The sequence below is a fragment of the Ammodytes marinus genome, assembly GCF_949987685.1.
Source record: "Ammodytes marinus genome assembly, chromosome: 18".
In the NCBI taxonomy this organism is placed as follows: Eukaryota; Metazoa; Chordata; class Actinopteri; order Uranoscopiformes; family Ammodytidae; genus Ammodytes; species Ammodytes marinus.
The window spans coordinates 17,502,568-17,530,422 of NC_137222.1; the positions used below are offsets into that span (position 1 = coordinate 17,502,568).

A 27,855-nucleotide genomic window follows, 5' to 3' on the forward strand; every position below is an offset into this window, starting at 1 on the left:
TGCATAATACGTACATACAATGTCAAGCTACCTTGATCTATTAAGGTCTGCATGAAGAGAGGATTATTAAGACTTTATTGATTTCACTGTAATTACTATGAATGGACTTGTAAGCATTGCCTCTAACGGAAATCAGTGAGGCTGTACCTCAACCAGTCCAGGATGTTTTTCCATCTGTATAGTAGTTGCTCCAGCATTTCATGGCACTCATCTTCTTTGAAAGAGCAACGCCACCTTCCAACAGCATATGGTCGATGCCTGAAGTAAGTCAATATGAAAGCAGCGCAAGGGAAATAAATACGATATTCATACTTGGAAAATACGTGACTGGCACGGATGTAAGGGTGTTGTGGGCAGGTGTGGACACAGAGTTGACTTTTTATGGTAAGGCTTCTTGGTCTTCATACCTAAAATGAATAGGGTCAGTTACCAAACATGAAGAACGTATTTTACTATAAGACAACACCTGTTGTGAGAAAGGTCAGTTTACCTTCCACATGTTGTCGAGCCTGAAGAGACACAAACTGATCATGAGCAGTTTTTATGTTAAGGTTGAAAGTTGTATAAATACTTCAAGGGTGTGGATCCCAAAAAAAGAAATAACTTTCTCAAAGCTCAAAATTATCCATGATAATTTATGTTAGAACAATGGTAGTTTAACATACACTTACTCATTGCTAATTAGTATTTTACACACTAATACTATATTTTCTACTTGGTATGATACATACAGTTTCATTTAAGTATAACACAATATCCTTCCTCAACTTAACAATAAAGCAGAGTTGATAAAGAAAATGTAATGTTGTTGTGTAGTATTTCGGTAAAATAATGACATGGAACTTTCTTTTAGGACAGGGATCACCCAACCCAACATCTGTAGATCTCCCCCTACAGCTCAAACAGCAAAGCGTTGCCATGCCTCACTCTTTTCCATTTTCTAAAAAGCATACTTATTTTTGGTTCCTTGGCAGAAATGGCATGGAAACTCTATCCTTCTACAAAACAACCAGCTACCACTTATTCTCATTTGGCCATTCATTATGTGAGAGGAAAATTACGCTCACTCACTCCTGGGTAATATGAGGCTGTCTGGTGGGCTGGCAAGGGTTTAGAAAGTCTAAAGTCTGCCACTAATCAGGTCAGGCAGAACTGTTCACTATACACCACATCTTTATTTATTCTATTAGGATGACTAATAACCACAAACAGAGCTTTCCACTTGTATGCACACTGACACACTTCATATATGTTTATTTGTGCGAAAAAAGGAAACCTAATTCCATTTCTTGGCACCATTTAACCTGAATATCAAAAAACATACTAAGAAGTACATCAAAAGTATCAATGTTGGAAGCCATTGTTTTCCTACTACGTTTTAATTAAATAATGTTCATTTAAATTGTGTTAACTGTAATACATTCGTTCACGTTTTTTTTTTTATTCCATTGGCACACTCCACAAACAGAGATCACAAACAAGAGGTCTTGCTGGTCCCACAACTTACATTTATTATTGAACACAAAATACTGATTTACAGGTATTTACAACAACATCTTACCAGTTTATTTGGCGCTTATTTTACAGATTAAAAAAATAAAACCTAGATAATAAACAGGGGCAAAAAGCAAAAAAAGCTAAACATGTAAAATGTTGAACTGTTCCTTTAAAATGGGGCTGTGGTGAATGACTGGTCCTGTGTGGGTGATACATCAGTGGTCAGACGCTGGTCTCAATGTGAGGTGACGTCTTACAGTTCAGCATGTTGGACAGTAGCCTGTGATGGTGGTGGTACCTGACAAACACACACACACACACACACACACACACACACACACACACACACACGCGCACACATACAAAAACATATACGTATACAAACACAATGAGTAACAGCAAATCAGTAGGTCATGTAAAGTATTGGCGCCATCACCTGCTTTAGAAGTGTAACTACAAGGATTTTTGTGTTTCACTCACTCTAAAATGAAACTAGTCTATCCACAGCTTTCAGCAGTTGTGTAGGAGAATTAAAGCAATACTCTGACAGTAAATATTTCCCTATGCCTCTGTATACAAATGATGGTCAAATTATAATTATAAGGCAACTCCTGACATCTTTTATTGACGTATGTGAAAGACAATGTACTGACTTGCTAACGACCCTCTGTATGGCTCTGTTTTCCTCCTCTCTGAGTTTCAGCAGGACGTGCTCCAGGATAGGAAGCTCCAAGTTCAGATACTGAGCCACCTGAGAAGGAGAGGAGAGTATAATTGTTAATTATGATTAATATAGAGCTTAATGTAAACAGAAGAGACTTGACTAAAACAACAGACAACCCCATACTGTAACACCCACCATTGAATGGCTACTTATAATAAACCTTAATGTATATATTTTCTGTTTCTATAATAACTTTTGATTGGCACTGCTTTCAATACATCAACAGACTCTCCTCAATTCGGATTCCAATATATCATGTTTTCTCACGTACATATGTGTTTACTTCACTAGAGGGTCAATACACATTAAACAGGCCTCCATTTTTAGTATCTATCCGTCAAGGAGGTGTTTCTCGTGTAAAGCCTTTGATTACAGGCCAGTGGTTGCGAGTTAAATTCATATTAATATTTTGAATATGCATACTATAGGTACACGGTAAGAAGTACAGGAACAAGGGGGTAACACATATGTTGTTTAGGGAGACCTACGACTTAAACAGGTGCTTTTTAAATGACCCAGTACATATTGAATTATAACAATGTGCAAACAGAGTACGAGCACACTTAGGCCAGACAGTATGTCCTTTCAACATAGCTTCGTCACGAAGGAGTCAAACTACTTACACATTGTGCAACTTTATAATAAAATGTAATATGCCTCGTAACTTCGCTTAACTAGCCTAGTATAAACACAGCCTATAAAATAGGAACTTTTTATAGATATAACTATAAACTATTTTACGGTTATACTGTAACTATAAAGGCACACCCATCTTGTTAACCAACAAACCACAATCATCTAAAAATGTTTAAAAAAAATTAAACATTCAGAATATATCTATAACATAAAGTACTCCATTTTAACAATATTTTACATTTTCCATACATTTTATCTTAATCATATAAGACATTACAATATAAATAGTTACATTCATTATTAGGGACCCATTATCCCTCCCTTACCCCGTTATATTTCTATTGTGTCCTGAAATTATTAAACAAGTACTCAGTAAAACAATATTTAAAATAAAAACCCTAAAAGGATAACATATTTCTAAGCCCCTCTTAAACACAACACTATTAACCCCTTATTTCCTAACATTTGGTTTTCTTTTCTTCTATCCACATACACAGTAGCTACCCAAGAAGTATTTTGATGACTCCCATGTGTACATCAAGAGGCATTCATTTAAATTCCAGAGTGTGTGTAACATCAAATAACAGTATTCTCGATCGTGAAGAATTGATCTGTGTAGACTGCTAGAGGCTAAACTGGCATACCTGGATTCAATGTGTTTTAATGAGGTCATATGTTTCCAATAACTGGTATAGATCTATGTCATCCCCTCCAAAAGGGGCGGGGCTAGATGACTCACATCATCGCTGACTTCCTCTTCGTCCATGTCCATCAAAAAGATCCTCATGATGTCATCGGAGGGCCCCTGTAGTACGCGCTCCCATAGGGGCTGGTCTCGGTTACTGAGTTTCTTCTTTTCTAGAGAACAGATCAGTGATCAGTGTCATTCTGTTGTCTTACATTACTTCTTAGTATGTCATTGAGTGAGTAACTGTGGAGGAACAAATCAAACATACCTCCACTCTGGTGAACACAGTACAGCGCAAACTCCTGTGGATCGTTCTCTATCTGCAAGGAGGAACACACAAGACATTTTGTAATGTTGCTGTCTTGTGAGAATTTCCACTTGTCATTAGCTCACAGAAAAATGTACAGTATATACTTACAGTGTATATTCATGCAACAGAGCAATGTTCTTAACCCACAATGCTAAATTGTGTAAAGTTGCATGAAATGGGAAATAGTCAAGTAAAGTACTATGGATTTGAACCTCAGAATAATGCTTGAATGAGTGTGCTTACACAGTAATACAATGCTGGTGACCTCTAATTTAGGTTTGTGTTTTGAGTATTACCCCTGTCAAATTTTGTTTTGGGAAATCAGCTCCCTGTACCTTTCAATGCTGCTGTGTATTTTTTTATTTTCTCATCATGAAAAGCCTAGTTAATAGTATGCATAACATACAGGGTTCAATCCTGAATGAATGTCCACTTTGAGTCTACATTTAAACCAGATGCAAAATCAATACAACACCAGTGGGTGACTGTTGAATTTCAGTGACTAAATCACAGAAGCTCACCTTGAACTTGTGTAGCAGCTGTTCGATGACCTGGTTCGTGGTCATCCTGCTGGTGATGCGAACTTTAGTCGGAGTACCGAAGGATGGAGTGAAGACAGAGGTCTGTATAGAGGACAAGGAGAGACGGGTGAGCTGACAGTAACAGATGGCAGGGAGGGACAAAAGAGGATGGGGAAAAGAATGATAACAGTGAGACAACTGAAAATAATGATAACATGATGAGGGGGGGAATTTGAGCAGAAATAAACCCACCTTGTAGTTGTAGAAGTGTCCGTTGATGGAGAAGCGATGTTGTCTTTCTTTCTCTCTCTGTGCTGCCGACTTGCCCCGCCCCCTCCTCCTCTTGACCAATGAGGCGTCGCTCATGCAGCGGAACAGGTTAGACTCCGCCTCTTCCTCTGCACTCTTTTGCCTCACAGGGCGCAGTGTGCTCGTCTCATACACACCCGGGCCTTTAAAGAGGAGATAGGGAGTATACAAACACTGTTTGATATTGTGGGGACGTACCTTCCTTTTGGGGACAAAATGGAAGTCCCCTTAAGGTAATAATGTCATTGACTTGCTTAAAGGTGAGGGTAGACTTAAGGTTAAGGTTAAGGTTAAGGTTAAGGTTAAGGTTAAGGTTAAGGTTAAGGTAAGTCCTAGGCAAGTAGTGTTTATGGTTTGGGCAGGTATCCAGGACTTGAATGTATGCATGTGTATGTGTGTATGTGTGTGTGTGTGTGTGTGTGTGGGGGGGGGGGGGGGGGGGGGGGAACTACACAGACAAAAGCAATTTTGTTTGTGAGGTTTGATACAACCTAAAACTCTATCTAAATTGCTCTGTCTATCAGGATTTGAGTGAGGGTCATTGAAACAATCTACATACAATGTGCAACAATACTATGCAATAATGAGAACTTTGTAACATAGAACTAAAGAAAAAACAACAACCTGTTAAAGGATTGTTGATAACTGTGTCCTGTTGTGTCTCGGCCATCTCATCTATCTGGTGAAGGTCGACATATTCCCCCCACCGTGTCATGCCCCTGCAGAGAGAGAGAGAGAGAGAGAGAGAGAGAGAGAGAGAGAGAGAGAGAGAGAGAGAGAGAGAGAGAGAAACACACAAAGAGAGACAGAGATTTATTTCAGACATAACACTCAAAAGCTAATACGTATTTGGGTATATGAGATAGAGCTTGAACAATAATGACCCGTGAAGTAGCCCACAATCTATATAGAAGTGCTTTTCTTAGCATGGGTTGTTCTTAAAATCAAATGTTTTAACAAATTAACATCATGTTAAGAATGAATATTTCCATTTGCCAATGCTAAATAAACCCCCGCCCTTTCTTGTAACAGGCATGAGGTTGATTTGCCAGATAGGCTTGGCCGCTTAGGCTTGTGAAAGAAAAGGTTCTGAAGCTCAAAATCACATTTTGTAATGTATGTGACTTGTTTTTTATTTATTTTATTTAGCCTTTATGTATACCCCAGAGATCAATTGAGAGGTAGATAGTTTCGTATATTTAAGATAATTTGTTTAAATTGGTTATTTTTTGTAATTCCAAAATAATAAATAGAATAAACCAAAAATATACGATCGAAAATCTGAAAAAAGAATGACCTCTTGTCTCCTATGGGGCTGACTGGACTGGTGGGGTCAGATGAGACCAGAGGAGCAAAGGGAAGCATCTGTTTATTGTCCTGTATCTTCAGCCTGATCAGTCTGCGTACGCCCCATGATATATTCAGGAAGCCTTCCACCACCACCTCTCCATCACCCACCTGTTAATGAGGCAGACCAACACACACCTATATAATTAGCACCAGTCAATTAAAGGAGAGGTAAATTATCTTTTTTTTGTTGGTAATATATGTGTTAGATCACTCTATATTCATACAGCAATCACTTAAACATATGCACAGTTCATAACAAAGGTCTCCCAGTCATTCAGCTTTGCACAAATTGCCAGATACAATTTTGAGTATCTCCGCTCGTTTTTATCCAATCAGGAGACAGAGCGCTATAAAGAGGCGGGTCTCTTTGCCAGTGAACGATGACTCGCTGCTCTCCATCGCGGCACTATCTGACGAAGACGGCTGTGTGTTCATGTGGTGGGGACGTAGGGACGAGAGAGGGGACTGCTAACTGCTAACAGTCACTGACAGGAAGTTAGCTAAAAGGACCATATCACTTACTTCTCCTTTAAGAAGCTAAAGCATTATGTACCAAATTCAAAAGCAGATATGGAATTGCTGATAACTATGTCCTCAGAGAGAGAGTACTACTTAGAGATTGAAGATACTTCTCACAGTATATGTGGACATGCACTTTTCCAGAAGCGTATTCTTCAGTTACTAATACTCAATCTCCCATGATACTTAGCGGTGACTAACTGCAGTATATAAATCAAGCATATACCTGAGAGTAGCTGAGGTGCAGTTGGGTCTGGTCCTTTAGGAAGCAGTTGTAGGTTGTCAACAGCGAGAGGAACTCTGCTCTGAAATGGACAGGACAGCTATGCATGACTAAATGGATGGCATTTTTTCAGACCATGACACAGGCCAGAGCAGCACCACACTAGTGAAGCAACCCTGATGTTTTTGTAATCATGCTCCAAATATGGTTATTTGACTTATTATTGTTACATAATATGTCTGTTCAAGGGATTACAAGGCAAACATTCAAGTGTGCTTATAACTATAGTATCTATATTTACATTATGCTGTAGTATACGCCCCTATGCAAGTGACCCACCTTGACAGTGCCCTCCCGTCCCCGGCCTGGATCACTGGGAGGAGAGCTGCTTTATTCATCTCTGGTTGGATCAACTATAACTGCAGAGAGAGAGAGAGAGAGAGAGAGAGAGAGAGAGAGAGAGAGAGAGAGAGAGAGAGAGAGAGAGAGAGAACAATAAAAGAACAAGTCAAACAAATCAATTATATAACAGCATGCAGCTTGTGTAATTATAATCGCACCATAGGCGCTGGCACAAGCGCAAAGCCAAGTATAGTCGGAGCACTTCAAAACACAAGAGGATTCCAACTTGTTGAATGCCACCTCTGTGCGTGGTGTTACAAGCTTCCTAAATAAAGACGCACACGACCCCCCCCCCCCCTGCAATTATGTCAACACGGAGCAAGCCCAGGGAGTTGCACAGTAAATGAGCTGCACTATTGCACTTGCACAACCACTCCTTTCCAAAATAAACAACACAATTAAGAGTCTTACCTTCTCTAGCATGGCAAATCAGCGCTCTCCTCTTGACTCTGTTTCTTTGTCTGTGTCTGTTCTATTCCTTCTGTGCTTTAAATATCCCTTTCCTCTCTTTCTCTCTCTCTCTTTCTCTCCCTCTGTCTCTGAAGCATTTGTGTTATATTTATCCCCTCTTTCTCTCTCTCTCTCTCTGTACAGCCGTGCCTTCACTCTTCCACTTTCTTTTTTGTGTGCTCTTGTCTCCAAGAGATTTAATAACAGTACTCCGCCCAGTAACCAGTGATGACAGTGTAGACCCACAGCCGTTTGTTTATTCATTGGTCGGTCGGATACATTGAAGCCTGTGCCTGTGAAAACAGATTGTTGGAATAGCCACGTGGCTGTTCTCTCTCTCTCTCTCTCTCTCTTTAAAAATGTATGGCCTTTCTTCTCTCTATCCTCTGTTCTTCTGAATCACCGTGAATGATAGAGCGGTCTGAAAGCAGCAGCCTGTCCTATTTTTCCATTTTTTTTTCACTCTTTTTCCACCCATACCTCTGTCTCAGCCTGTTTTGCCGGTAAGAACTATTTCAGGTATTCGGAAGTTGTCATCCATGCACCCCCAACCCTCTCTGCTCAGATTGACGGCTCACTCATGTTAAAGAGGGACCAAAACCATTTTACACCGGAAAGAACACATTCTGAAAGAGAAAGGAGGCCACTGTTCATGCAATTGTTATAGGGAAAAATGCAGGAAAAAACATCTTTATCTTTTCTAAAAATGGCTGTATACTGATATTTAGCAAAACATGTGAACTATAATTTTTTCGCATGTCGCAAAAAAAACATGTGCCTATATGTGCTCTGTCACATGTTATATTTAGGGCTGTCAAGCGATTAAAATGTTTTATCTAATTAATTACAGGCTCTGTGATTAATTCATCTAAATTAATCGCATACTTATATGACACTTTTATACCTGTTTATAAACAGCTGTATAGCCTACTACAGTTTGTTTCTCTCTCTCTCTCTCTCTCTCTCGCTCTCCGTCTCTCGTAACTTCTGTCTCCTCCTCTCAGCCAGGTTTCTACATGAAATAAAATTAGGAACTAGCGCCGAATTTTCTCAAAAAAACAAGCAGACTAAATGACGAATGTCCGTCTCCCACAACAGACAGCGCTGCACTGCAAAAGATGCGCATAGCCGATGCCGACTAATTCACCATCGTCGTACTAATAGGCAAAAATATTGACCCACACACACACACACACACCACACCACACCACACACACATATACACACACACACGGGGCGGGTGTCCGTTTATGCGGGAGACGAGACAGCTAGCAAACAAAATTGAGACACACGGAGGAAGATTGAGAGATAGGCTACTGTTTTGAATCTACATTGTTGCACCCACTAAATCAATAATGCACAGACACTGCAGAGAATAAAGTAAGATGTCTTCCTACCTTCATGCTTATTTGCCCGAAGCATCCCATAAACCGTCCATAGAGCCCTAGGCCCCTTTCCCCTGCTTCTCTCTTTACTTTTCTCTCTTTTACCCGTGAGGGCTGTGTCCGCAAGCTACAGGTGCAGCTGCGCACCACTTTTGCACCGGGTCAAAGGGCAATATAGACGTGCGATTAATCTGTGTTAATTTTTTTAATCGTGTTAATTTTTCTGTGATTAATTAATTGAAATTAATGCGTTAATTTGACAGCCCTAGTTATATTGCATGCTATGTCAATAGATCTATCCTATAGATTTCACATGCTAATTAGCACATAATCAACACCATCTGAATGCAGGTTTTGCACAGTGACTACTCAGGCATGTGCAGGTTTGTGTATGAAGGCCAGATGAAGATTGAAACATTACCTCAGATAAAATACATACTGTAAACTTTAAAGCACGGCGGCCGCAGTACTAGGTGATTTCGAAAGGACTGTTTTTGGTCCAAAGATTCACAACTTTTATCTCTAACTTGAGCTGATGCAAGCGCTTCATTGAGTGCATTTCATGCTTCAGCATGCACACTTGAAGTCCCCCCCCCCCCCCCCCCCCCCCGGAGCAAATACATCCATTCACTGTGTGTGTTTGTGTGTATGTGTGTGATCTATGAATCAAAAGCAGGTCAAAGTCAAAGCAAAGTCAACAATAAAGGAGAACTACTGACAAATGGCCAACATTGCAAAGTCAATAAGGTGCTAGGGTTTATAGATACAAGACAGTCCACTAAAACTAACAAAGTTCAATCATATACTCATCATCTATCACAGCCACTTCCTCCTATTCAGTCAACCACAGTGGAGTTCCACTTTACTACTAGTGAGGATTTGATATAGGAATTTAGGTTTTACTTGCAACAGTGCCCAACTGCTGCCGGGGAAGTGGAAACATGATGAAAAAGACCAAAAGTCTACACTCTGACCCCACGCGGCTTACTAGAAAACCACTTCTTTGGTTGGACTACAAATGGAGAGATTGTGTGGTTTATATATATTTATTTTCTTCTTCTTATACATTTCAAAAGAAGTCTACACCTAAGGGTCCAATTTGTGGGTCTTCAGATGGATGTTAAAATCATTGTAGGATGTATTGAAAGCCCACATTAAGAGAGGCACTATACGTGAATACAGCAATCCCAGTAGTCACTATGAATTGCTGTGGCATACGGAGGGTGCACTGTGTTTGAAACTGGGTGCGGGAAAAACGTAGCCAGCGGGAAAGAAGCCAAGGTACACCATGACACACCCAGTTTATCCCTTTCTTCCCGTCCTGTGTGTGTCACACCCCCTCCAGCTGCCTGCCTCTCTCTCTCTCTCTCTCTCTCTCTCTCTCTCTCCCTCACTCCACTGGTTTATCCCTCTGTGCTGTTTTCTATCACATGACCATTTCTCTTTCTGACTAATTTGCACAGATTTGTACCTGTATATTTGTAATGCTAGAATATTACCCTCTGTTGAAATGATGTCCTTCTGTTGAGTTCTGCTAAGCATTTACTGTATTACACTGCATAGACACATTTTGCATGTGTCCTATTAGGCAATAACAAACTCTTATAACTCTTATGAAAGAGTATTGCCAGACATAATCAGTAGGTGCTCCAGCATATAATTTAAACTATATTCACATAATACAGAAAACATTATCATATATCATCAGACGATGAATACATTCGGGTAAATTCTGTATTATTCAAAGTTGTTTTAAGCTAAACGTAGCATTGTTTGGTTGTTTCACTTTCACTGCTAAGCGCACTTAAAAAAACTGAAGCCTAAAGTAAAAATGATCAAATGTACATCCACTCCTACCTGTCCAGTCTTTCAGTCTCCAGACACATGAAGCGGCTTCACTCCATGCTTGAGGTCTTGTACCTTGTATGTATGTGAATGTGTGTATCTGTGTGTGTGCATTTGTGAGTGTGTTTGCGTGTGTATGTGTGTGTCAATAGGTCCAGAGTACAGTCCATGTGGTAGGAGGTGAGCTTGTGTAGCACACTGAAGCAGCTGGTTAATTATTGCAGGACACGTTGAGACAGAGTTGAGAGGGAGGGGCTGACTGACACCAGATATGACTTGCCTTACTGCTTTGTGTGTGTATGTGGGTTTGCGCTTGTGTGTGTGCGTGTGTGTGTGTGTGTGTGTGTGTGTGTGTGTGTGTGTGTGTGTGTGTGTTTGTGTGTGTGTGTGTGTGTGTGTGTGTGTCTAGGGCCAAGAGAGAGAGAGAGACAAATACAGATATAAAGAGAGAGAGAGAGAGATAGAGAGAGAGAAAATAGATATGGCTACAATTTGTATTGTCAGTTTGTTTCCTATTTGAAGGGTTTTTCTCATGAAAATCTCACCAAGCCGAAAACAATGTAATGCTATGTGGATTTCAAGTTGGTGTATGTGAAGCATGAGGTGTTGTCCCTGAAATGATTTTGCAAACAGTAGTTTAACTTTAGTACATTTGCCAAGTATTAACACAAATGTTCAATTAGTTTGCTTAAAGACTGACACTTAGAGGATGAAAGTGGCCTAACCCTTATGACCAATTCGAATAAACATAAAATGGTTATGTTAGTCTATGTCATTGTCTATTTTTTAGAGATTTTATGGAGATGTTTGTCAAACCAATATGTCTCATTTGATCCCAATAACACACGTTTTTAAAATACAACTCCCAGAACAAAACAGGACTTTTAGTGGGACTTAAGTTAATGTGATAGGTTCACACACTTTAGTCAATCAAACTTTCTCATACATATTAACCATTAAGCCTTATTGGGGAAATGTCTTACTTTTTATCCACACTTGAACTTGGTTGTCAGAACATTTCCAGAACATTATTTTATACCTGCAATTTTGATGATGGCCTATGAGGCATGTCTGATTATATTTATAACTTTCTTACCACATACAAGCCTGAGATCCTCTGGTAGGTCTCTTTGAGTAATTGACGAAACCAAGCTAAAAATCAGAGGAGCCACTCTTGAACAAACACGTTAGCTCTTCATTTTTAAGTTTATGGCTAGGAAAAACACAATAATCTAAATCAAATGGTTATGCATTTTGTCTGGTAAATTCCTCCTTATTTTACTCTTAACTATTTGCAAATAAATATTACATTGATTAAAAATACAACTCATGCAGAATGATTCATTTTCAACACATTCCTTCACATATTAGCTGCTCATTTAAATGCAGTCTTATCAGGGGGTTCACTGACTATTAGTAAGTGCATGAGTTGTAAACATTTGTATTAAAGATGCTCTGCTTTACTCGTTTGACTTGTTTGCCTCAAAATGTGAGTTACAGCTTTACAAATGTGGCTTCACTTTCCTAATTAGGGAACTTTAGCAGAGGATGGTGTCATAAACATTGTACTAAAGTGTTTTACCTCGATACAAATAAAATGTCCCAATAATATGTACAGTAACCTTACCATGGATCCACCCTGAAGCAGGAGCTTTGATATATGAACAATTTTTTATTTTTATTTGCAAACGTATTAAGGAGTAGTTCATGTGAGTGCCACCAGAGGGAGGCAGAGTGTCAGCACAGGAGTTGTTGAGAATGACCCTGCTGAATCAGTGATGCCCGGCAGAGTAGTATGACACTGTAATTCCAGTAATGCCTCTGTCATTTCCTTTATTTAAGTCTGGCATCACTTTCTTGGACATGTTGGAGAAAGCCTACCCATGTAGTATGTTGCCTTTACTGGAAGAAAAAATCCCACCTAAACCAAAGAAAAATGCTCTTGTTCTGCTATGCAGTACAAACCCTGCATGACAGCATCACCTAGTGGTGCGCAGTGTCATCAATAAAATAACTGCTCAAGGCATGCGCAGTTGTGAGTTTGCCTTATGTTATGTACATCACATATGCATGTTGTTTAATCTGAGGATATGAAGATGAAGATGCAGATGCAGATGAGACAAACAAATGTACCTTATACAAATAATACATATCAAGGGAAAATAAAAAGAACACACTTTTTTATTGGAATTAAATCCCAGCTCCCAGCTGCGTTTTATGACATAAAAGAAGGCAACAGCATCACATCACTTATGTCAACCTCACCACCATGATCAATGAGACGGCAGCCATATCCTGTAGTACATAACTATAATCAAAACTGCATCAATTTCGTTTTTTTGTTGCTGTAAACTAAAGGAACAGTTTAACCTCATTTAAATAACACATACAAAACCACTGTTTTTCCTAAAAAAAACAATGTGCCCTGCTAACTGTGCCTGCTGAGGGACAATGGTTGACTCCATGTAAAGCAGATTGGACAAGGAGCGAATGGACTGAAATGCCATTCCTTTCCTAAAATAAAACAGGACATACAGGCTGGCAGGCAACAGGTGGACACAAAGGCTGCATCCTGGACTCTCTCTGTGTGTGTGTGTGTGTGTGTGTGTGTGTGTGTGTGTGTGTGTGTGTGTGTGTGTATGTGTGTGTGTGTGTGTGTGTGTGTGTGTGTGTGTGTGTGTGTGTGTGTGTGTGTGTGTGTGTGTGTGTGTGCGCGCGCGCGCGTGTGTGTGTGTGTGTACGTGCGTGTATGCATGTGTCAACATCTAGCTGTAGACACATGTTAAGTAGCAAGCTGGAATATGTCTGTGCATACGTTTGCTTGTAAAAATGTATACTGTGTTCTTCAGCATGTATACATATATTGTTTATCTTCATATAAGGCTGCCTACATGCTAAACTAATAAACAGATATATGTGCTGTAAATTGTATTGTGTAGAATTGACCTACTTTACATAACTCGCAATATATTCTGACACTCTTGCACTTTAAAGTATTAGAAAGTTCTCCTATCTGGTGACTTGTGTCTTATTGTAATGATGTGACCATTCTCTGTATCTTTACAGTTAGTATGTCCCCTTTGTGTCCTATACAGAATAGGATTGTGTAGGCTAGTCTGTCCAAACCTGGACTAGATTGGGTACAAAGAGGATTGGAGATTTCTGACAATAACTGAAAGTGCAGCATGGTTATGAAAAGTAGATTTGTATGTAGTGTGTTAACTTTGTATTATAGACGGTATACGTACATATTTACCATGTTGTTATGATTTCTTGTTTCTGGTGTGTCCTCAGTGACACAAAAGTGACTTATTTCGTCCGACATGGCACTGCAATGAACTTTGAATGCAGACTGTTCCGTTGTTCGATGAATTATAAACACTGGGGCTGACACTGTTGTTGAGTGCAGATTACTCTCTCTTTGCGCATGGCTCCAAAACCTCAGTGACTGTGCAGGAGGACAGCTAGCAGCTGTCACCGTCTGTCACAAAATACACACACACACCCACCACACACAGAACACACGTACACACACACACACACACACACACACACACACACACACACACACACACACACACACACACACACACACACACACACACACACACACACACACACACACAACACACATAGCCGGCCCATGTTGAGCACAGAGCTCATGGCCGTCTCTGGCTAAGACACACACAGGCGCACACGTTGAAGAAAGACAAGTGAACCGACAACAGCGTCTCTTTACCTGCCATGGGAATCTAACCACCAACCTATCCCGTCTGAAAGCTTTGTGGACATGGATCATTCTAGAGCCAGGAAGACGTTTGTGGAAACCATACCAGTCTTATGGATCCTCTCTCTGCTGGTTCTTGTCACCTCAAGTTATGGGATACAGAGAGGTACGTGACATTTCAATGCTTGGGCTCACAAAGCTTTCGAGAGTGTCTTTATGAGCACACTTTGTCCAAAAGAACATCAAGTACAATGATACATGACTTTGGTATATCTTATTTAACTCACATAAGATTAGAAGCTGCTTTGTGCTTAGTAAGATATACTAGTTTTATTATGATTATCAAGCAATGGAGAGGCAACATCAAAGAAAATAAAAAAAAGTAAAGGAAAATAGGAACTGCAATATAGTGCTTTCGCGTGATGTTTTGAGTATGTAATGAGCTTAGTAGGCTAAAGATCACCACAGTCAACAACAACAATGGATAGGTATGGAATAACATAAATAACTAAGAGAGCATCCTTGAGTTTGGCTTCTGTATTTCACCTCCTGTAAAGCCTATTGCTTAGAATACAGGTGGTGTTTCCGCTCATACGTAGCACTGAGATCAACTGTTCTCCACCAGATCCTGCAGGGAAAAGGAGAAGGTGTTTATAGGCCCACCTAGTGTAAATGCGACCTAATGTATATCCTTCCTTCTCTCTCTGGCATATCCTATCTGCAGGGTTTCGCAAAGGTGGTAGGGACCTCTGCTGCCTGTATTTATATTTTCATATGTTACATTTCCACGAGATTAACCTCCCCAATATTGGTCCATTCATTTTTTTAAAGGGGCACTATACCATATTAATTGTATGTTTTCATATAATATAACTCTTTAAACAAAACTTTTGTCAACTTTAATGACAATTGGACATCATGGGCCATAGAGAAGTTGGACTATACAACAAGTTCAACTTCGGCTTCAGAATTTGAGGACACGTGAGATGGGTACCGTATCAAATGCTGGCACAATGTTAAAGCCACACGCCAAGGCCTGCAGAGCAACCCATAGACATATAATACGTTGTTTTCTGAGTGCAGATGTACAGTACAGTATATGCATGCAGCAGGTGGTGTTGATGCCCCTCACATTCTGCCAGGGGAGATCTAGTAGCCGCTGAGCTACGCTGCGTTGGCATGGTGTGAGGCTGCAGGCTTGGCAGACAACTTGTGCTCTTTGTCATATGTCAGTGATTAGAAGGCTGAAAGCAATGTGGGTGGCATCTTACATGTTGGTTCATATCACTGGAGGCATCCTGTCAGCAGTGACTTGGACATAGAGGGTGAAATCAATAAATTAGTGTATACATTTCTACACATTTACAATATCCTTAATTTGTGAATATAATGGATTGTGTTCTTTGTAAAGATTGGGACACATTCATGCTTTAATTACCGTTCATCTTGCAATGTATACTGTATCAGAGCGAAATTCTGCATAAAAAAACAAAGGTTTTTAGTTTTTAAATTCACCGACATTAGTATATGAGAAATAGTTTTTAAAGGAATAGTTCAAAACACATTTTATTTTTAGCTTGTTGCCTCACTCCTGACTAGAGACAAGGCCACATAAAACATACCTTTAACTGAGCCTGCAATTTTGAGGAAGAAATGCGTAAAGGGCGCTTATCGCTAATTAGCTTAGCAAAAATAATGGTATTCAATGGGAAGCGTTAGCCTGCCTTTGCCGACATTCAGAAGGTAAACTTTGCTACATCACTTAACGTTCATGTGTGCCTCTTGGGACACAGTTAGGCTAACATTTGTATGCCAAAACCTTGTCATGAGGTCAACAAAACAAAACGTGTATGTTTGCGAGTAATTCAGTGCGCACTGCGCGGTTTCCTTCCAGCATGTTTCCTTGGCAACATAAAATGGTAAACAAACAATAAGCGAACAGGAGTGTTAGGTGACGTTGTAAAGTTTATCTTCTGACTGTCCACCGAGGCAACTATTCCTTAGACAGAGCCATGCTAGCTCTTTCCCCATGCCTCATGTGTTCATATCGTAGGTAAGCTAAGCTAAAGGCATGAGACCCATACTGAATCTCTTCATCTCACTGTAGGAATGCGAGCAAATACATAGGCTTATTTCCAAAGTGTTAAACACTTCATGTAAAAACAAAAGTTATTTGTCAAGATTTTTTACACTCAACTCAAATAAAGCAACCAAACATGAGCGGGGTTTCAATTTTTGGAGATCAAGCTTCGTCGCCCCGTGACTTGATTGAACCCAGATTTACAAGCTGCGGTCGCAAACAAACGTTTCGCAACACCGGATTGACAAGTGCGGTAAAAAATGCACTACATCCTCATTACTGGCTCCTTCTTGTGGTTTTAAGGCGTGGGTCAGTTGGACAAAGCTGAGAGGGATGTCACAAAAGCAACCACTTCCATGTGCTTTTTCTAGGCTGAGCTGGCTTTTATTAGCTGTGTTGGATCTAATTTGAGAAGAGTGTGAGCAAACAAATACATGGGAGGTTGACACACTGGTGACAGCACAAGCCCAAACAATGTTACACCTCGGTTAATGCAGAAAACATGTAGCCATGTGAAATCCACATTTCCTGTCTAAAATAATTATGTCTTGTATTGATGTCCCATGTAATCAGTGAACTATTCTGTAAACTGGCATTGTGTGAAGTGTGCTCTGGCGGGATAAATCAAAGCCACTTAAGCTTCTAAGCACACAAGGTTAAAGCTATAGTGCGTAACTTCCGGAATAAGGAAGTCTGAGAAATGACAACAACACTGTCATCACATCTACATGTGGTAAGCCTAAGGTGATCGCTCATGCATTGTATAGCTTCTGCTATACCTGCAGGTGTTTCTTTGCAGTAGAATCAACAACTGAAACATCTGAGCTCCTGTGCCAGTGTTGGGAGGCGACGCCAGGTTGTAAACGCTAGCCATACTGAGACATACAGAGAGAGTTTTGTGGAGCCCATAGGTTTAATCAACTTTGTGTCAACTCATTTGGCAATGGCTTAAATGTGACAGACATTCATTCACATGAAAAAGTTACGCACTAAAGCTTTAAAGAACACAGTTGATGACGCTCAGCATTTCTGTATGAGCTGAATGACTACAAAGAGGACTCCCCCTGAGGACATTTGATCCCTTCACATGCCAAGAGAACAATCCTAAACTTTTTTGCGTGTTTGCTCTGGTTTGACCACAACGAAAGAGTCAAAGAAAACAAACATGTATCTGGTCTGGATGAAACAGTCGGGACCAATACTGTTAACAATTTGACTCAAAGTATGGAAAAAACCTAGAGGACAAAATGCAAATCAAAGCAATCACCAAAGGATCCAAAGAATGTTATAAGTTAGATGCTCTTGAGGGGGGGCCACTTTAATGAGAACGATGTTGAGTTTAAAGGTTGATGGAAACCTAATGAATACTGGTGGAAATGGAACACAGAGAAGATGCCATTGGAATTGTGTGAGTGAGTATGTACTGTATTAATTGCAAAGAAAAGGCCCCAGCTACGTTTGGAATATTTTTTTAAATACATTTTTAAATTCAAAACATTTGGAGCTAATAGGTAAGAACACAACAATTAGATATAGCTTTGGAAAAATGCCCAACATGATCATTCTATTGTTGGTTATATAATGTATGAGGATCTTCAAAGACATTCATGCCCAGACCTACCAGATATTGGTAAAGGGAAGGACATTACAAAAAAAAAAAAAGTTTTCAACTCTGTCCTTCTCACCACCAATTTTATATTATCAGTTTGGACATGTGCAAAAAAGTAAGTATAAGTTAAGTACAAATTGTTCTCAATTGGTTTGCATATACAGTAGAGGCACATTGTAACTGGTCTCATCTGAAGGCCTTCACCTACAACTGTATTACTTCTGGTGTCCAAACCAGCATTTTATAAAACAAACCTTTTCACAAGGTCAAATCCGGTGAGGCTTTTGGTTTGCTCTAGATAATGAGTCATGTGGTTTGAACACGAACCACAGTGTATAACCTTCCCTCTTCAGATGTTGTCCATATGGTCAGACATAACCATTGGCATACATAAGAAAAACATGGCGAGGAACTAAACACGTTCTGCTAGAGGCTCACACAACAACCGAAGTTGTGCTGAAAATACAATCAACATTACAATTGCATTTAAGGTCCCTAAGAAAGAGGAATTATTTCAGTGACCTCTATTTTTAAGTAAGAGCAACAACATCAGCAACATGTGTGGTAACCCCCCCCTCCCCCACCACAAATCTTTGTGTCAATATTGAAGTGTGCCAGATTATTTTCGAAAACGCATTTGATGAAACATGACTAATGTTCCGAAGCTTTTGCTAGCGGCTCAGTGAGGCTATACTTAGGCACAGCAGGGCTTTTAGCGTAATGCTAATGCTCAGGATCACGACGGCGCGCTAAACTGCTGCCAGTTGTATAACGTCATGTTCCAATGATCTCAACCCAAAAGCCAAAAAAATGTCAATCATGCTGTTAAGGGGATTACCACATTGATTTGGATTCATCCTCTGGGGATCCTGAATACAATTGCACCGAGCAATAGACAGTTGTTACCATCCGTTTCCATTGCTAGACATCAGATTTCATACTAAAATTACTTTCCATGGATTTACAGTAGCTTTCTATCCAGCCACCTGTTGATTTGAGCCACAGTAACCTCCGGTTGGAGGTAAAAGGACGGGGGTTTGTTTTTTTGTTTCCAGCTGTGTTATTGGGCAATCTCTGTTATAGAACATAAAAAAACAAGCACAACATCCTTTAAATCTTGTCCTTTATCCTCCTTTCTTCCCTTGTTCTCTGTCCATTCCTTCCCTCGTGTCCTCTGTTGCTTCTTTATTTCTCTCCTGTGTTTTCTATTTTGCCTCTTCCTCTCTTTGGTTCATAAAAAAGCTCAAAGCAAAGCCCCACATCTCTCTGAACTGAGTCCAGGTATAAACAGTGGCTGCCTCAACCCCCACCCCCCTCCCCCTCACGTTACTACTATCTCCTTCCATCCCTTTTTCTCTTTTCAACATGTCTTTTCTTTGTTTTTACTCCCCCTATCATTTTATCCTCCTCAATATACTCGCTCTGAGTTAAACAACCAAACAAATAAATATCAGACTACCTTCTTGATACTGAGAAACTTTCCCTTTTATCCTGGTCTCACAGGTCTCTTCTCCAACTCGCCTCTTATGATTGAAGGTGACCGTTTCGGATGAAACACATTTTTGATTACATCTTCACATGGTTTACATGAAGATTAAAGAGCAGATGGTTCTAATAATTTGTATATGGAACTGGTAATTTACCCAACTTTTCTTCTTAACACAGACCATCTGTTGAAGCGAGATAGCGGAGAACAGCGTGTATGTTTGTGTGTGTGCCGGGGTATTGAGCCTGTTCTTGAACCCTAAATTAAAATGGTGTCCTCGCTTCAACTTCTGCATGTATAAAATTAATGAATAAACAAGCCAAACGACGAAGCTCAAAACTTGAGAGTGCAACCATCTGTCCTTCCTATTCCGTTGTGCCCTCTCTTGCCTCAAATTCTCTTTGTTTTTCCTTCTCTTTCTCAATACTTTTGTATGATGTTGCAAAACCCCCAAATTCTTCAGATGTAATCTCATCGAATAAACACACTTTTTTCTCTCAATCCCTCAAGGTCATCCCTTCTTCCGCTCTTTTCGGGTCAAAAGCTGTAGCAAAACCTCTGATCATCAACTCTGATCTGGTTTCATTAGGCAATACCAGTCAAAGCAGGACGCCGAGTGACTGAAACAGATGACTGAATCTAAGAAAGGAATGCCAAGAATGTCAAATAATTGGGCCGAAAAGATGCAGCTGTTTACACTTCCCCTTAGTGCGACTGTTGTGCATTATAAAGAAAGAGAACGCTCAATGTTCGATTGCTTACAAAAATGTGTGCATACGAGAGGTTATCCCCCTGTTCAATCAAACACATCCAGTATCATACAACGTTTCTCTCTGGTGACATGGTGAAAAAAAATAAGATAGCATTATATAGCATTATATTATCATAATTGTATTCCATAAAGCCCTTTTTTTTCATGAGATTACTTGATTTTGTGAAGAAAGTCTTAATGTTTTTCTATTTGTATGTGTTCACCGCCTATAGCACCTCGTATCATCACCTTATTGGAGACAGTGGACATACTACAGGATCACAACGCCACCTTCATCTGTGAGGTGGAGTCCCGTCCCCCTGCCGAAATATCTTGGACCAAGAATAACCACCCGATAATGTGAGCCCACACCCAAAACATCTTAACTATGGGATTCTATTCTTCCAGGTTTATGAAGGAATATAGTGTTGAAATTGTTACTCGTTTTCATGTATAGTGTTTCTCACTCAGGTACATTTGGGTGGAGTTTTCTATGCTTAATATTCTATGTATTATGATGTTTAAACCCATGGCCTTACGGTCCAATGGGGAATGGGTACATATTGCTTTGTCAAGTTTTCTGTTGATGAAGTTTGAGTTTGTACATTTGTAAATCTCTTGATATTTCAATAACATTTAAAGGTAAAGTATGGAAAAAACACTAAACAAATACCATTGGTCCGTTCTGCTCACAATCAGACTCTTTTTTCTTCAACTCCTTTTTCTGTCTCACCAGGTACTACGACCACCGGTACATCACCAAGGAGCGGGGACAGATGCTCATTGTCCCTCATGTCAAAGAGGTGGACAATGGAGAGTACTGCTGCCTGGCCAGTAACGGCATCGGAGAGCCGGCCAAGAGCTGTGGAGCGCTGCAGCTCAAGATGAGTATGCGTGCTTTCTTTTAAACTTGTATGAGTCTATTCAATCCATATATAACTCTCTACTCTGTGCTTGCATTGAAAAAACAAAAGACCAAACCAAACCATTGCATCTCTTCTCTTGTTTTTGTCTTTGTCTGTGCCTTCATCAGAGCCACAGATCAAACGGCATCCTACCAACGTAACCCTTCTGCTTGAATCCAAAGCGGTGTTGCCCTGCGTTACTCTCGGCAACCCCAAACCCGATGTCACATGGCTCAAAGATGATGAGCTTATCAAGGTATATTTTTCTTTTTAAAACCCAAACGCAATACCACAACAATGGGAAGCTGTTGGAAATGTTCCAGCTAGATGAAGACCTATGGTTTATTTAGCTTTGGTTTGATGGTCATTGGTCCAGACTCTTTATTTGCATTCCTCTTCCCCCAGATCACAGACCGTGTCACCATTCTTGACTATGGTGCATTGAAGATCCATAACATACAGAAGGAGGATGCGGGACAGTATCGCTGTGTGGCCAGGAATAGCTTTGGGTTGGCCTTTTCAAAGCCTGTCACCATAGAGGTACAGGGTATGTATTTAGATGGGGCTTCACTTTCTATGCATTGTTATGTACATACAGTATGTACTTAAAGTGACCGCAAACAAACATGAATACTCCACTCATTCTCTTTTTTGTAAGTTGCACAATGAGTCTAACGTGTACCTTTTTGTATGTGCATCGACTGTGTTTGTGTGTGTGTGTGTGCGTGCGTGTGTGTGTGTGTTATATGTGTGTGTGTGTTATCTGTGTGTGTGTGTGTGTGTGTGTGTGTGTGTGTGTGTGTGTGTGTGCGTTCAGCTCCAGCTCGGATCCTGCGGGTTCCCAAGGAGAAGAGGGTAGCGTATGGCAGCCAGATTTCACTGGAGTGCAACGCCACAGGAAATCCCATCCCCACCATCACCTGGCTGGAAAATGGTGATACAGTGAGTGTTCAGGTTCAACTTGTGTTTCTGTGTGTGTATGGGAAAGCAAGTGTTTAGGGAGGTGTGTGTGTGGGGGGGGGGGGGGGGGGGGCGGATTGACCACTGGCTTAATAATCAAAACAGTTAGGATCACATCATATAAGCAAATGACTTCATAGCAGTGTAGTCATGTGCATGAGCAAGGACAAATGGGGAAACCATGCAGGACAGTTGGAACACACATCCATAGACACATAGACACACAGTATGCTGTAATGTATACACATACAACAAATGACCACTCATTCCTCACTATCTGTCTCCCCATGCGTGTCTCTCTCTCTATTCTATCCCACAAACACACACACACAAAGAGACACACACACACACACACACACACACACACACACACACACACACACACACACACACACAAAGACACACACACACACACACACACACACACGCACACACATGCAGTCGATGCACTCCAAGATTGGCTGTGGGATCAGTGATATAAACAGCAAAGGAATTCTCATTATGAAGACAGGGGATTGAAGAGATTGCTTTCCATTTAGCCTGTGATACACAGTGTTATCAGCTTTAATTGGGTTATTTTATTTCAAGGGAAAGAAACACAGAGGATCTTACAGTCTCAAGGTGTGGAATGGTCTGCGTTAACTGCCGACAATTAATCCAAAGACGTTGTCTAGATGTTCCCGACAGCCCAGCCACTTAAGTTGGTCTCACAGAGCTGTTAGAGGGGCTTAGCTGTATCAAGCTCATAAAAAGAAAGATAACTGTAGATAAGGCTGCACGCTAATGAATATTCTAATCACAGTACAACTGAATATAGACTGGGTGTCTCTTGTTTGGGGTTGTTAACCATGTGGGCATTTACTTGGCTTTGATTGATCCTTCTGGAAACCTCATAGTAATTATACCTAATTATACTGGCTTGGTTACTGAACTGTATTGTGAATTTTCTTTTAAACTATCTGGACATTAGATTACATTGAACGCCTTTAGTAATTTATTTAGATCTATATCTCTTCTTTTTTAACCAGTCAGCAGACATTTGTTAAGCATGCCATTGCGGGCAGACATACACCACATAATGTCTGGCTATTTAATAGCCTTGGGTGCTAGTTACAATGTGATTACAGGGCCCCTAATGACTGTATATAATGTGTGAATGTGTGTGTGTGCTAATTCAAATGACTGTGTGAGTTGCTCTTCTGGCAGCTTGCTGAGGTCATAAATTTCGAGCCGGACCTAAAAACAGGCAGTGTCAGACAAGGCTTCCAATATAGACACAGACAGTTATCAGCACCTTCACCACACACACACACACACACACACACACACACACACACACACACACACACACACACACACACACACACACACACACACACACACACACACACACACACACACACACACACACACACACACACACACACACACACACACACACACACACACACACACACACACACACACACTCACAGACAGACAGACAGACAGCCAGACAGACACGCGCACACACACACACACACACACACACACACACACACACACACACACACACACACACACACACACACACACACACACACACACACACACACATATATATATATCATTTATATGCGACAAACAGGAATTAGAAACATCAATAACAGTTTATCTGGTTACATGTACCACAGAGATTTTTTGAAATCTTGTAAATGATTGACACACTTAATTTTATCAACACCTGGGAGATGAGATATAATATGATCTGAGACATTTTCTAGCTCTCCTCACTATGCTGCAAAATGTTTTCGCGTCAATATCATTTTGCAGATTGCAGTATGTCATTGAGGTGCCCACCCAAGTAACGAAAAAGCAGAATAGAGACAGACAGACAGACAAAGTTAGCAGCTAGGCTAATATAGTGAATATAGTGCAGCTTATAGCAGCTAAAGAGTCATATATTGCCCCAACAGAAATTGGTGGAAATCAACACCAGAGCTCAAAAGACAGGTCAATATTAGACTTACGTATTAGGAGCCCAGAAACACAACTCTAAATCTGGGCTAATGTTGCTCTTTCACTCTTGCATGTTTAAATATGCAACACATTAGTCATATAACAGCCTTATAGTATCAAACAGTATGTCAATGTTGTGTTCTCAGCTTTTATTGCTGACCCCATAGTGGACAAAAACAACATGTATCCATCTTAAGGGGACATTATTTCCATCATAAAATATCAAATAATATAACTTGAGTGACACTTTTCTGCTGTCTTTTTCTCTTCATCTTTTCCTTGTTTTTTTCCAGATCTCAGGGGCATCGGTGGAAGAGACATTGACGGCAGAGGTGATCCTGTCCGTTCTTAAAGTGACGGTGCAGAGGTCGGCCCTGTATACCTGCCTGGCCTCTAACAGACACAACGCCGGCGCCAACACCGTCAAAGCAACTGCAAAAGTCGCAGTCGCAGGTAGTAGCTACTGACCAGATTTAATTTACCAAAATAGCACGTTATACAAAACACTGACTCCAACTCAATAGTCACAGATACTTGAAGCTCGTAAGCCTGTGTGTTATTAGGACATTGTATCTTCTTTGTGTTTGCTGCCACTAGCATGCGTTGTGGTAGTTTGTGTGTCTTCAGCTGTTTGTTGTCATCCAACCCCCCAACCCCACCCTCCAATTTGGCTAATACTTCAGCCAACACTCGCGCACACACCCCTGTCACCTAAAAACAACACACACATCCCCTCCTCCATCCCAGACCAGTGAGACCACACACACAGACACACACAGACATGCACAGACACACACACACACACACACGCACGCACGCACGCACGCACGCACACACACACACACACACACACACACGCACGCACGCACACACACACACACTGTCCCTCTCCACCTACCTGGGTGTCCCTCATTGTCCTCACAGATAGCTATGAGTTTGGTGATAGAAGCACCATGGTTGGTTTTCTCTTCCTACTCAGACTGATTTTTGTCTTTTTTCCTCCTTTAATAATCGTCGGTCTACCACCTCTCGTCTCCCCTTTGCTGCTACTCGTGTTTCTACAACCGGCATCTTCTGGATATTGCCACTTCCCCATAGAGTGGAGGTAAGAGAAACTGTCTGTGCTTTATTATCTATAGCCTATGTTCTTTTTTTTGTGATTTTGTTAAAAAAGAAAGAAAGAAAGAAAATAAAGTGTTTTACTCAATTTAAACCACATTGAATCGTAAAACATAACACAGTCGCTCTGTTTTTTTTTAAACGTGCGCCATAACCTTTGTCTGTTTGAAGAAAACTAAGTGCTGTGGCTTCCTTTGGCTATGAAACAATATGCATTTCAGCTCCGTCAATAAACCCTGGCATTGCCAAATGAATGGGAGCCGGTCTCTCTCTCTCTCTCTCTCTCTCTCTCTCTCTCTCTCTCTCTCTCTCTCTCTCAGTCAACCCATATGGTGTGAGTTGAATTTGAACTCTGCTGAACCACGACACAATCCAAGTGACCACATCTGGACTATATATGTAACGGCAAAGATTTTAAAAAAAAGGGAGAAAAGACATGTGGAGAGAGAGAGAGAGAGAAGAATGAGAGAAAAGTATAGGAGAAAGAGAAACAAAAAGGAACAGCCAAATGTGGGCCTTGGGAGTAGCCTGATTGGGAATTTCTTTTCTGAGGTATATAGGGATAAAAGAAGAAGCAAGCGGTGAATTACACAGGTCATAGACAGACAGACAAAAACAGCTTCATGGTTTGATCGTATGTGATTGGCCAACTCATGAGCACATCTGGAGCGTATACTGTATTTATAGGATGTGGACACAAGAGAGTCCTGGTGAGAACACAGCAGGGATGAAGGGAACTGATAGATTTACAGGTCCGCTTCAAGTTTGATGCTTTGACTTGAACTCTGCCGTAGCACCACACGTCCCAGAGAGGCCATATTATCTGGAGTTTGTAACAGACAGACAAGACAGGCAGACAGGCAAGCAGGGAGGAAGGTGGAGTGAAGCCTTCCAGACAGACAGACAGAAATACAGACAGAAAAAAGCATTGATAGGAGGCAGACAATAAGAAATGTGGGCCGTGTCCACACTTGAAAGACGAAACAGACATGAGAGTTGGGAAACAAGCTGGCAGACAGGGTTGGAAACGGAGTGGTTCAATGCAGTGTATGACTGATCTGTTCAATCTAGAGACAGCATGAAAGGCCAACAGAGTGAAATCCTATATGAACCTTCTCAAACCATGCCATGATCAACATCTGGATAATTTCAAAGAATATATTTTTGGTTGATGCGTGTAGTAGAGCATTTCTTCTTCTTTTTTTAACACACACACACACACACACACCTCCAGTGTCAGCAAACTTAGAAGACAGATAGCTCAAGGGACCTGCAGTCAGCATCTTTTCCCCACTGTTCAAACAAAAACTCAAATATACGCATTACAAATTGGTCCAGGCAATATTATTACAGATGATGGACATGGTTAGCTTCACAAATGTATATATAGAGAGAGAACTGCTGTAGTTAATAAAGTCATTTCCCATTCTATTTTCATTTTCCACGAATTTTCCCACCAGTAAGGTCCGTCAATAGTAACTTTACATCAACTTTAAATGACTGAATGCCCAGATAGGTTTCTTCCAGTCAGTGTTTGGTGTTTTGTGCCCCGAACGGAGTCTTCAAAGCAGCGCTGCCTGGTTAAGGTTAAGATTAGGGCTTTCCCTCAATACCAATATTTTGAATAATAATAGGCAGGCTGGTATATATAAAAAAATGTATGTGTTTGCGAGAGTGCGTGTATTTATGTGTTGTCTTCTTGCCACAGACTCTACAAGGGCGTGGCGGGCTACTGCAGCGCGTACCGCGGAGACGTGTGCCGCTCCATCCTGCGTGATGATTCGCTGGTTTTCTTCAACTCCTCCCTGTCGGACCCCGAGGACATGCAGGAGTACCTGGTCCAGAGCTGGTGGACAGAGCTGGAGGGGCTCAGCCGGATGTGTAGCCCCGCCATTCGCTCACTGCTCTGCCACTCCTCCTTCCCCGACTGCAACCCCTCAGGGCTAGGACCCGCACCCAAACCTGTCTGCAGGTAATAGATATGGGCTGTGTTGGAAAAGCCATACTAACTAGGCGTCCTACTCATCATACTAATGTTGACGTCAATTTGAGTATGTTGCGGTTGTACTATGCGAGTTTGTGTAGGCGAGAAATGCCCGGATGAGTACTTACTTCCGGGAAGATTTTGTGTATGGATCGCATTGTTACCTTTCCTATACTCAACCGCCCCCACAATGCATTGCGTCTTTTCAAACAACACGGAATATTTTTTGTTCATTGTAGCACCTTTTAACTGTATATAATATTAAATCAAAAGGCAAACACCAAGGTTTTAGTCCCTTTTTGTCCTTGAAACATCTTTATTTAGTTTGTTCCTTGTCACACGTATAACCATTTATGCAAATACTTGAGAGCGTGTGT

At 40.8% G+C, this 27,855-nt stretch overlaps 2 protein-coding genes across 2 annotated transcripts in view; one reads left to right on the forward strand and one right to left on the reverse strand.

The window, feature by feature from the left end:
• Positions 1 to 1,485: 1,485 nt before the first annotated feature.
• On the reverse strand, positions 1,486 to 11,034 carry rassf6 (Ras association domain family member 6). Its single transcript, XM_080046180.1, has 11 exons — positions 10,872 to 11,034; positions 7,117 to 7,196; positions 6,781 to 6,859; positions 5,983 to 6,143; positions 5,310 to 5,404; positions 4,629 to 4,828; positions 4,377 to 4,478; positions 3,814 to 3,865; positions 3,597 to 3,715; positions 2,151 to 2,248; positions 1,486 to 1,795 (listed from the first exon to the last, which is right to left on the reverse strand). The coding sequence occupies exons 2-11, from the start codon at positions 7,173 to 7,175 to the stop codon at positions 1,720 to 1,722; spliced, it is 1,041 nt and encodes a 346-aa protein (XP_079902306.1). The 5' UTR covers positions 7,176 to 7,196; positions 10,872 to 11,034; the 3' UTR covers positions 1,486 to 1,719.
• A 3,615-nt stretch (positions 11,035 to 14,649) lies between these two features.
• The window catches only part of musk (muscle, skeletal, receptor tyrosine kinase), a gene marked incomplete at both ends in the record, with an annotated part of 29,022 nt that continues 15,816 nt past the window's right edge, over positions 14,650 to 27,855 (forward strand). Inside the window, 9 exons of the mRNA XM_080046633.1 lie at positions 14,650 to 14,752; positions 20,746 to 20,872; positions 21,249 to 21,400; positions 21,546 to 21,673; positions 21,823 to 21,964; positions 22,235 to 22,359; positions 24,669 to 24,828; positions 25,474 to 25,480; positions 27,203 to 27,466. Coding sequence (XP_079902759.1) covers positions 14,650 to 14,752; positions 20,746 to 20,872; positions 21,249 to 21,400; positions 21,546 to 21,673; positions 21,823 to 21,964; positions 22,235 to 22,359; positions 24,669 to 24,828; positions 25,474 to 25,480; positions 27,203 to 27,466 — 1,208 coding nt within the window. The remainder of the gene's footprint in view (positions 14,753 to 20,745; positions 20,873 to 21,248; positions 21,401 to 21,545; positions 21,674 to 21,822; positions 21,965 to 22,234; positions 22,360 to 24,668; positions 24,829 to 25,473; positions 25,481 to 27,202; positions 27,467 to 27,855) is intronic.